At 38.8% G+C, this 12,230-nt stretch overlaps 1 protein-coding gene across 1 annotated transcript in view; it reads left to right on the top strand.

Moving 5' to 3' along the window:
* CRPPA (CDP-L-ribitol pyrophosphorylase A) overlaps positions 1–12,230 on the top strand; it is a 396,240-nt gene that overhangs the window by 51,991 nt on the left and 332,019 nt on the right. Inside the window, 1 exon segment of the mRNA XM_027968498.3 lies at positions 5,465–5,614. Coding sequence (XP_027824299.2) covers positions 5,465–5,614 — 150 coding nt within the window.

The raw sequence follows: 12,230 nt of genomic DNA, 5'->3' as shown, positions 1-12,230 counted from the left end.
TGCTGTTTTTGTCAAATACATGTTTCAATGTTATAGGTTGATCAGTTACTTATATATTTTATACGGTTTCTTTTTAAACCTCATAAGACAGGAGAAATAGGCATTTATACTCTTTTTTTCCTTTTTTTAAAAAATGGTCTTTTTTTTTTCATGTGGATTTGAATTACTGTCTACACTTGGCTTTCTTTCAGCTTGAAGTTTGTAGGGTGAATTGGCTAGACATGAAATCTGCTCATTTGCTCTGAGAAGTTATTTTGATCTGATTTTTGTAAATGCTCATTTTGCTGGACTTAACGTTTAACAGGTTTTTATACCTGTCTTCTGGCTTCCATTGTTTCTGATTAGAATCTGTTGTTAATCTTATTGGTGTTCTCTTGTTAATGATAAAAGATTTTTCTGTGGTTGCTTTCAACATTTTCTCTTGTAATTTTAGCTTTTTCATTTTTTACTATGATGTGTCTGGATATAAATTTCTTTGTGTGTTTTCTGCTTTGAATATATTGAGCTCCTTGAGTGTGGAGATTGTTTTCCTTGGGAAATTTTCAATCATAATTTCTTTATTTTTTCTGCTCCTTTCTTGCCTTTATTCTCCTTCTGGTACTCCTATTACAGAAATGCCTGTAATGATGTCCTGCATATCTCGGTGAATCTGTTTATTTTTCTTTGTAGAATCTATTGATCTAACTTTAAATTCAGTTATTTTCCAGTTCAAATCTATTATTGAACCTCTGTAGTGAATTTTTCATTATAGTTACATTTAATTCTAAAATTGCTACTTAGTTTTTAAGATATCTATTCTTGATATTGATGATACTAAGCTAAGCTAAGCTAAGTCACTTCAGTTGTGTCCGACTCTGTGCGACCCCATAGACGGCAGCCCACCAGGCTCCCCTGTCCCTGGGATTCTCTAGGCAAGAGCACTGGAGTGGGTTGCCATTTCCTTCTCCAATGCATGAAAGTGAAAAGTGAAAGTGAAGTCACTCAGTCATGTCTGACTTAGCGACCCCATGGACTGCAGCCCACCAGGCTCCTCCATCCATGGGATTTTAGTGGTCATTATACTTTGTTCACACATGGTATCCTTTTGTTCTTTGAACATGTTTGTAATACCTGATTTGATGTCTTACTTGCTTAAGTGTGATATCTGGTCCTCTAACAGGCAGTTTCTGTTTCTTGATTTTTTTTTTTTTCTTTGTATAGATTCACCTTCCTATTTGGATGCATGTCTTTCCATATTTTTGTTGTTGAAAAATGTATATTTTAGAAAGTGTATTTTGTCTATCTCTGTACAGCTTATTTTCTTGGCTACTAAAATAAACCAGAAAAGTCACAGTCTTATTCCTGTACGGGGCAAAACCTCTGAAGTCACTTCAGAGGGTGGAGTTCTAGATGTGTGTTTAGTCATCAGAGAATGATAGTGGTTTTAGCAGTCTGATCTCTGTTATACTGCCTGCCTCTGACACCCAACTGACAAGTTCCATTCATTGCCTGCTAACTGTTTTGCTTTGAACCAGTGCCCAGTACATAGAGTACCCTATGGTTTCATCCAATTAAATTCTGGCCCCTTGGCAGGGGTAGTTTGTGAAGCCAGTATTTGAGGTTTGCTCTTACTCTAGGGATTGGTGGGAGATTCTTGTTAGCTGTCTCTTGTTCTGGTTGTCTCTGATAAACTAGCTGGCCTATGGTTCAGCTTTTTGCTCTCATGAAGCGATCACCTTCCTCTTAATTGCTTACCATGCTGATCTCTGTTTGAGAATGTACTAATCCTTAAACTTTCTCACACTCACTTCCAATTAAGTGAATTCCCTTGGGGTGAGCTTCATAGTCGTCTGTTATTAGAGCTTGTCTTTCTCCCTGTGAAAAGTCACCATGCCTGTGTTTTGGGGCTATCGGTAGGCATGCTGTTTGAGGGACACCACTTATTCATGAGTAAGGTGCTGCCTGGAGGCAATAGACTCCTCTCGTTTTTGCCTCTTCCAGCACAGAACCTCTGCCCTCTGTGTGAACTGGGCCACGGGTGATGGGGCCCCAGTGTTCTCTGCCTACCATGCAAGGGGTAGGTCTTCACTCTGTGGGTGGAGGCTGTTGGAGACTCTGTGGGAGAAGGACTCCCTTACCACCTCTCGGCCGCACTTGTCTGTAACTGAGCCTTTGTGTCTGGAGTTGAGTGGGCTGGGCGGTGCTGCTCTCTGCCCTCCCACTGGGAGCTAGGGGTCCAGGGAGGCCTATCTTCTTGGTCACACCTATTCTGAGTGGAACTTTAGTCACACTGAGGTGGGTGTTGTGGGATGAAGGAAAAAACGGATGATGGTTCTAGTACCACAGGCTTCATTCTTTCCAAGATTTAAGAGAGATTCTTAAATGTTAATTTGTTGAATGCCCTTAGGACAATTTTCAAAGACTTTAAATGGTGGTTTTTGAAAAATGCTTTTCTTTAGTTATAGTTGTTTTGCTGGGAAGAGACTCTGCACAGCTCTCGGTGACATTTAGTGTATCTCATGTTCTTTTAATGTTATGTCATAGTCTGGAATAGAGTGAACTATAAGTAGTTGAAATAGAACTATGTTTTTTTCCTTAAAGAGCACTATGTACATGTGTGCATTCCTTTCCTGTCTTGTCTTCCAGAACCTCTGCTAATAGGTGCTATCTTGACAAGTTGGGTTTGCTCTTTTTTTTTTTTTTAATTTTGTTGGAGTATAGTTGATTTATAATGTTATATTAGTTTCAGGTGTACATCAAAGTGAATCAGACATATATATATATATATATATATATATATATATGTATCTTCACTCTGTTTTAGATTCCTTTCCCATAGGAGTCATTACAGTATTGAATAGAGTCCTCTGTGCAGCCTGTGCTATATAGTAGGTCCTTATTAGTTATCTATTTCATAGAGTGTGTATATGTTAATCCCAACTTCCCAGTTTATCCCTCCCCTTCTGCCTTACTCCCTTGTAACCATAAATTTATTTTCTACATCTGTAACTCTTTCTGTTTTGTAGATAAATTCATTTGTACCCTTTTTTTAGATTCCACATATAAGCGACATCATGTAATATCTGTTTTTCTCTGTCTGACTTCACTCAGTATGACACTCTCTGGGTCCATCCATGTTGCTGCACATGGCGTTCTTTCTTTCTTTTTTTAATGGCTGAGTATATGTTCCGCATCTTCTTTACCTGTTCCTCTGTTGATGGACATTTCGGTTGCTTCTGTGTCCTGGCTATTGTGAATAGTGCTTCAGTGGACATTGGAGTGCCTGTACCTTTTTGAATTATAGTTTTCTCTGGATATATGCTCAGACGTGGGATTGCTGGATCAGCTAATCTCTGTCAAAGGAGGCAAGAATATATGCTGGAGAAAATACAGTGTCTTTGATGAGTGGTGCTGGGAAAACCGGACAGCCACACGTAAGAGTATGAAATTAGAACACTCCCTAACACCATACACAGAAATAAACTCAAAATGGATTAAAGGCTGGATACTATATAATTCTTAGAGAAAAACAGGCAGAACACTCTGACATAAATCACAGCAAGATCTTTTTGGTTCCACCTCCTAGAGTAATAAAAGTAAAACCAAAAATAAACAAATGGGACCTAATGAAATTTAAAAGCTTTTTGTGCAACAAAGGAAATCATAAACAAAATGAAAAGACAACCCTCAGAATAGGAGAAAATACTTGCAAATGAAGCAACTGACAAGGGATTAATCTCTAGAATATACAAATAGCTCATGCAAATAGCTCAATATTAAAAGAAAAAGATTTCTCCAGAGAAGATATACAGATGGCTAAAAAGCTCATCTTTTCAAGGTGCTCAACATCACTAATTATTAAAGAAATGCAAATCAAAACTGCAATGAGGTATCACCTCTCGCTGGTCAGGATGGCCATCATCAAAACGTCTACACATTGTAAATGCTGCAGAGGGTGTGGAGAGACGGTAGCCCTCCTACACTGCTGGTGGTAATGTAAACTGGTACAGCCACTATGGAGAACTGCATGAAGGATCCTTAAAAAACTAAAAATAGAGCTATAAAATGGGTTTGCTCTTTACCTGTTTTTCATCCACTTGGACATAATCCCTCCCTATCAGCCTTGGCTCTCTCTTCACTTTTGCTTTTATGCCTAGGCTCCAAATCTCTGCTTGAGTCATTGGAAATGGTGACACAGTTTGTACACTGTCTGCTTAGCTCACACATTAGCTTTGATTTTCAGCCAATCCCTTGGCTTTTGTAAACTAGTTTGTGGACAGTCTGTCTTTCTCAGATGTAGTCTCCTGGAGATCAAATTCTTCTCAGGTGTTAATGTTATATGCTGTATTTATATGAAAGATAAGATATTTTACAGTTAATCTAAGACAGTTAGGTTAATTATCCTAACTGGGAACTTCATTTTAAGGCTACTTCACCAAAGTAGCTGTATGGTATTGACCTTCAAGACTATATTACAGTGTAACTTTATTAAAGGTAAAGGGAAGACCTGTCAGATAAGGTGTATTTTTAAAATTTAGATGCATCTATTAATGAGACAGAGCTTTCATCAGAGCAGTTGAAATCAGTGGACATTTTGCCTTGGGGAGCTTCACATGGATGCTGTGTTTGAAGGGAGCTATTTTTCACAGGAATTAGAGCAAGGCAGAAAGAAATTCATTGTCATTTGGGTGGTGGCAGAGCTCATTTTGGAGATCTTAGGGAATGTGTGTTTTTCCTTAATGATGTAATGTGTAAATTAAATACTTGAAGGCACATTAACAAGTAAATATTCATGTGTAACCCATTTCATTCCTGGACAACAGTCTCTTTCTATCTCCCATCTTCAGGGAGTGTCCAATTTTATCTGAGCATCCTTTCTTAGTATTTGACTTTAATAGCCTGTGATGAAAAGGATTTTGAACCCATAATGAAAAATTATTTATATCTCTTACTATATAGAACTGTAGTGGTTTGAGATTGGTGGGGGTTTTTTGGCTGCACTGGGTCTTTATGCTGTGCGTGGGCTTTCTCTAGGTGCGGCAAGCAGGGGCTGTTCTTGAGTTGCGGTGCCTGGGCTTCTCACTGTGGTGGCTTCTCTTGTTGTGGAGCATGGGTTCTAGGGCACACGGGCTTCGATAGCTGTAGCTTCCTGGCTCACGAGTTATGGCTCCAGGGCTCTAGAGCATGGACTTAACAGTAGCGCACGGGTTTTGATGCTCCGCAACTTGTGGAATCTTCCTGGATCAGGGATTGAACTCATGTCTCCTGCATTGGTAGATTTTTATCTACTGCGTCACCAGGGAAGTATTGAGACTGGTTTTTGATTGTAAATGATTTTATTTATGAGCCAAAATAAAGACTTGTTTGAATATTTTCTTGAGGTAGCTTGTTGAAGGTCTAATATCCATTTCAAGACAGATCAGAATTTAACTTTTAGATATTTTTTAGGTGATGTAAATGTGTCATTTGCATCTCTGTTCTTTAGGCCTCGGGAGCAATCCGACCTCTTGTATCTACTGTCATCAGCCCGTCTGTAGACAGCTGCTTAGACCACTCACTGGAACGTGCCAGATACAGGGCAAGTGAAATGCCACAGGCCTTTCTATTTGATGTGATCTATGAAGCATATCAGCAGGTAAGAATCTTGGCTGTTTAAAAATCTGCCATATTGGGCATCTTTAAGAATCACTCCCATATGTGGAGATTAGCTAGAAGAACTCATGGTGCTCTAGAGTGAACTCAAGGCTCAAATTAATTAGGGTGAAGTTGGTTCATATGAGAAAAAGACCCAGACAGAGTCTGGAGGAGTCCGTGTGAAATCTTCCTTGTGATCTGTCCCCTCCAGGCTGACACAAAGCACCCCTTCCTTCCCGCAATGACAAGGCAGCAGCGCGGGTGTGATGCTTCTTTCCAGGGAAGCCCATTAGAAACTTGGTGTCTTAAGGCATTGGGTTGGTCATGTAGATACTTCTGCCTTGCACATAAATTTCAGATTCCCAGGAGGAAAGCAGGTGTTCAGCGTAAACCATATTGTTTACATGGATGTCTAGGCACAGTGAACTACTCTTATCAGTTAACTGTTCCCTGGAAACACGCCAAGAAACAAACTCCCTGATGCTGGCCGAGGGCCTGGCTGGTGAGTGGGTCTTTGAAAGTTAAGCAGTGTTAGCCCTACTGTAGTAAACAATCTGCACAGCTGTAGAGACATTGTGTTAAAAACTTAAAGGTAAGTTATTTCAAAATATCAAATCATTTATGTTTAGGTTATACTGAATTATCTTTGTTTTCATGTTTTGGAAACATTTTTGTACCTGTAAATTTTACTGCTATTCATTTCTGTGTTTATTCATTAAACAGTTATTAAATATCAGGTATTATGCTTGACAGAAACTTTCCAATGAAAAAGGATCATTGCAGCAACTAAACAGTGCTTGGCTGATGTTAAACAATAAATAGAGATGGATGGACTTTAGAGAGAGATGAGATAATAGTAACATAAATATTGACATTTTATAATAAAAGAATACCACAATTTGGATAGCTGTTGTTGTTTAGTTGTTAAGTCATGTCCAACTCTTCTGGAACCCCATGGACTATAGTCTGCCAGGCTCCCCTGTCCATGGGATTTTCTAGGCAAGAATACTGGAGTGGGTTGCCATTTCCTTCTCCAGGAGATCTTCTCAACTCAGGGTTTAAACTCATGTCTCCTATCTTGGCAGGAGGGTTCTTTACCACTGAGCCACCAGGAAAGTCCACATTTTGGATAAAAAGTAATGACATAATGAATCAATCTTGATTATCAATTACTGTTTTAAATATTGAATTCTCAGTAACTGAGAACCAGTTTTCATGGTATGAATAGTTGACCATGGTTTGTTTTCTTAAAATTTGCTACATAGAAGTTTACCTTCATTTGGTCATCTATCAAATGTTACCCTGTTAAAAATCGTAAAAAGCCTACATCTTGCTGAGCTAGACATCTGCTTAATATTTCTAATATTTTTTAAGATTAATGAAAGAATTTATTCATCTTTATGTGAGCATTCGCTTTAAGAAGAATAAATGGTAGCTCTATTTTAGAAAATTTAATACAATCCTGTGATCCTCACATTAGAGTAGTATGTTTCAACAATTTTTGGTAGAGAATTAAGCCCTAAATCACTGAGGTACTGATTCTCAAATTACGGTTACCAGACCAGCAACCTTAAGCATGTTTTAGTTCTTGTTAAAATGCAAATTCTGGGCCTTCACCTCAGACCTACTTAGTTAGAAACTCGGAATGGAAGCACCTATTTGTGTTTTAACAAACAAGCCTGTCATGTGATCCTGATTAACCCTGAATTTTGGGAACCAAAATTTACCACATACAACCCTAAGGTATTCATTATATGTGGTAAAGTCTCTTCTGTTGCATTCTTAGGAGAATTGAGAATGGAATCATACAAAACCAACTCTTCTATGGTTCAGATGAGGAATGCTCACAGCGTTTTAGAGGTTTTGATGCAAGTTCTTATGAAAATCATTTTTGATCATAAAGTCATTCATAAGGAAGTTTGTATAAAATATTTCTCTCTTATCTATACTATTTGTGTATATATATGTTTTGGTTTTAACAAGTAGAGAAGAGTAAAACAGGGCAGAGTTCCAGGGGTGGGAAGTAATTTTCTATAGATTGGTCAGAGGTACCATGTGAAAAGGTAAAATTTAAGCCAGCATTGGGAAGTAAGTGGGGAGATACGTCATGCCGGTAACTGAGAGCATTATTTTAGGTATAGGATGCAGAATCTAAAAAGGTGGAGTGAGGCTAGAGAAGAATAACATCATGGAGGGAAGTAGGAGATGTGGTTAGGGAGGCCCTGTGTGGGTCTTAAAGGCAACGATACGGGCTTTAGGTTTTACCTTGAATGAAAGGGGAACTTCAGATGGTGCTGTGTGAAGTCCCACTTCTATGGGGCCGTCCTGTCCCTTGTGGGGATGGTATCTTACAGAAGCTAAGGGAAGAAGTAAGCTATTGTGATGATCAAGGCAAAGATGATGACAATTAGGGCAATTTGTGTAATATAGTATTTGGTGTGAATTGTTTGTGTTCAGAAGAGAATTAGAGGTAAAATGAGGATAGGCCGTTTAGTCAGGGATCAGGTATCAGAATGGGAAGACCAATGGGTCTGAGGATTTGCTCTGAATAACTAGAACACAGTAGTCCTTTATTGAGGTAGGAAATGAGAGTTTTTGTATGATTAGATCAAAAGTTTGCTTCTGTTGTACTAAGTTTGAGATTTCCTGTAGACTTTGTAAAAAATGTGAAGGAGATAGTTGAATATGCTGCTGCTGCTGCTAAGTCACTTCAGTCGTGTCCGACTGTGTGTGACCCCATAGATGGCAGCCCACCAGGCTTCTCCATCCATGGGATTTTCCAGGCAAGAGTACTGGAGTGGGGTGTCATTGCCTTCTCCGATAGTTGAACATATGAAACTATAATTCTGTGGAAAGGTCCAGATAAAGATAGGCACTTGACTTCCTGTAGAGCTCAGGGAACCCTACTCAGTGCTCTGTGGTGACCTCAGTGGGAAATAAATCCAAAAAAGAGGCGATATATGCATATAGCTGACTCACTTTGCTGCACAGTAAAAACCAACACATTTTAAAGCAACTAGACTCCAGTGAAAAATTAATAAAAAGATAGAGAAGAGCTAATGCCTATCCTTCTAAAACTCTTTCAAGAAGTTGCAGAGGAAGGAACACTTTCAAACTCATTCTACGAGGCCAACATCACCCTGATACCAAAACCAGACAAAGACAACACGAAAAAAGAATACTACAGGCCAATATCACTGATGAACATAGGTGCAAAAATCCTCAACAAAATTTAACAAAGTTCAGCAACACATCAAAAAGCTCCTACACCATGATCAAGTTGGGTTTATTCCAGGGATGCAAGGATTCTTCAATATAGGCAAATCAATCAATGTGATGTACCATATTAACAAATTGAAAGATAAAAACCATATGATCCCAGTAGATGCAGAAAAAGCCTTTGACAAAAATTCAGCACCCATTTATGATTAAATGGGCCTAGAAGGAATCTACTTGAACATGGTAAAGGCCATATATGATAAACCTACAGCAAACATCATTCTCAGTGGTGAAAAACTGAAAGCATTCCCTCTAAGATCAGGAACAAGACAAGGGTGTCAACTTTCACCACTGTTATTCAAGATAGTTCTGGAAGTCTTAGCTACAGCAATCAGAAAAGAAAAAGAAATAAAAGGAATCCAGATTGGAAAAGAAGAAGTAAACCTCTTACTGTTCGCAGATGACATGATACGGTACATAGAAAACCCTAAAGATAGTATCAGAAAATTACTAGAGCTAATCAGTGAATATAGCAAAGTAGCAGGATACAAAATGAATGCACAAAAGTCATTTGGATTTCTATATACTAACAATGAAAAATCAGAAAGAGAAATTAAGGAGTCAATCCCTTTCACCATTGCAACTAAAAGAAATATGTAGGAATAAACTTACCTAAGGAGACAAAAGAACTGTACAGAGAAAATTATAAGACACTAATGAAAGAAATCAAAGATGACATAAACAGATGGAGAGATATTCCATGTTCCTGGGTAGGAAGAATCAATATTGTGAAAATGGGTATACTACCAAACTCTATAGATTCAATGTGATCCCTATCAAATTACCAATGGATGACATTTTTCACGGAACTAGAACAAAAAATTTCACAATTCAGATGGAAACACAAAAGACCCTGAATAGCCAAAGCAGTCTTGAGAAATAAGAATGGAGCTGGAGGAATCAACCTTCCTGACTTCAGATTGTTAAGTTACAGTCATTAAGACAGTATGATACCTGCACAAAAACAGAAATATGAAACAAGATAGAAAGCCCAGAAATAAACCCATGCATTTATGGGTACCTTATTTTTGACAAAGGAGGCAAGAATATACAATGGGGCAAAAACAGCCTCTTCAATAAATGGTGCTGGGAAAACTGGACAGCTACATGTAAAAGAATGAAATTAGAACACTTCCTAACACCATATACAAAGATAAACTCAAAATGGATTAAAGACCTACATGTAAGCCCAGAAATGGTAAAACTCTTAGAGGAAAACATAGGCAGAACACCCAATGACATAAAGCAAAGCAAAATCCTCTATGACACACCTCCTCAAGTAACAAAAATAATAAAAGTAAACAAGTGGGACCTGATTAAACTTAAAAGCTTTTGCACAGCAAAGGAAACTATAAGCAAGGTGCAAAGATAACCCTCAGAATGGGAGAAAATAATAGTAAATGAAACAACTGACAAAGGATTAATTTCCAAAATATAGAAGCAGCTCATACAACTCAATGCCAGAAAAAAACAACCCAATCGAAAAATGGAAAAAAGACCTAAACAGATATTTCTCCAAAGAAGACATACAGATGGCTAACAAACGCATGAAAAGATGCTCAACATCGCTTATTATTAGAGAAATCCAAATCAGCACTACAATGAGATATCACCTCACATTGGTCAGAACGGCCATCATCAAAAAGCCTATAAACAATAAATGCTGGAGAGGGTGTGGAGAAAGAGAATGCTTTTGCACTGTTGATGGGAATATAAATTGATACAGCTAGTATGGAAGATGGTATGGAGATTACTTAAAAAACTAGGAATAAAGCCACCATATGACCCAGTAATCCCACTCCTAAGCATATACCGTGAGGAAACCAAAATTGAAAAAGACACATGTATCCCATTGCTCATTGCAGCACTATTTACGGTAGCTAGAACATGGAAGCAATCTAGATGTCCATCAACAGATGAATGGAGAAAGAAGTTGTGGTATATATACACAGTGGAATATTACTCGGCCATAAAAAGGAATGCCTTTGAGTCAGTTCTAATGAGGTAGATGAACCTAGAACCTATTATACAGAGTGAAGTAAGTCAGAAAGAGAAAGATAAATATTGTATTCTAACACATATATATGGAATCTAGAAAAATGGTACTGAAGAATTTATTTATAGGGCAGCAATGAAGAAACAGAGAATAGGCTTGTGGACATGGGGAGAGGGTAGGAGAGGGTGAGATGTGTGGGAAGAGTAACATGGAAACTTACATTACCATGTGTAAAAGAGATGGCCAATGGAAATTTGCTGAATGGCTGAGGAAACTCAAACAGGGGCTCTGTATCAACCTAGAGGGGTGGGATGGGGAAGGAGATGGGAAGAAGGTTCAAAAGGGAGGGGATATATGTATACCTATGGCTGATTCATGTTGAGGTTTGACAGAAAACAACAAAATTCTGTAAAGCAATTATCCTTCAGTAAAGTAAAAAAAGGATAGGTACTTGACAGTTGTCATCTTTCAGACATTTAAAGCTGCGGCATTGACTGAGATAACTAGAAAAACTGGTAGAGAGAAAATAGGAGGGACAAAGGCTGAATCCTGGGGAAGTTAAAGATTCTGAGTTTGGAAAGATGTATTAGTTTCCTATTCCTGTTGAAACAAATTACCACACTCTCAGAGAATTGAAAAGAGAACTTTAAAATTCTGGAGATTGGAAATCTAAAATCAAGGTGATAGGGCTGTGTTTCTTGAGAGTGCAGTGGAGAACATTTCCTTGCCATTTCCAGTTTCTAGAGGCCACTTCATTCTTGGCTCCTGGCCTGCCCTTCGTACCACTCCAAACTCGCTTTCAGTGTTCCTGCCTTCCGTGTCCTGCCTGCCCCTGAGAAGAATTCTCGTGATCACATCAGGCCCACCTAGATCATCCAGGGTGATCTCCCCATCTCAAAGCCTCTGATGTTATCTTCAAAGTCCCTTTGCCATATCGATGGACATACTCAGATTCTGGGAATTAGGAAATGGATATCTTGAGAAGGACATTTTTCAGGAGAGGAGTGGCTGCAGAGTACGAGGGTAGTGTCCCCGGAGCGTAGTGAAGAAAGGTGTTCAAGAATGATTCGGGGCTCCATAATGGTTTAGGCAGAAGGAAGGATTGAGAACTGACCATAAGCCTTACTAATGTGAGATGAGCGATGTTTGAAGGGGAGCAGTAGTAACAGACCCACTCCAGTACTCTTGCCTGGAAACTCCCATGGACGGAGGAGCCTGGTGGGCTGCAGTCCATGGGGTCGCTAGGAGGTGGACATGACTGAGTGACTTCACTTTGACTTTTCACTTTCATGCACTGGAGAAGGAAATGGCAACCCACTCCAGTGTTCTTGCCTGGAGAATC

This window comes from Ovis aries, chromosome 4 (assembly GCF_016772045.2).
Source record: "Ovis aries strain OAR_USU_Benz2616 breed Rambouillet chromosome 4, ARS-UI_Ramb_v3.0, whole genome shotgun sequence".
Classification (NCBI taxonomy): domain Eukaryota; kingdom Metazoa; phylum Chordata; class Mammalia; order Artiodactyla; family Bovidae; genus Ovis; species Ovis aries.
This window is presented reverse-complemented; position numbering and strand designations above follow the sequence as displayed.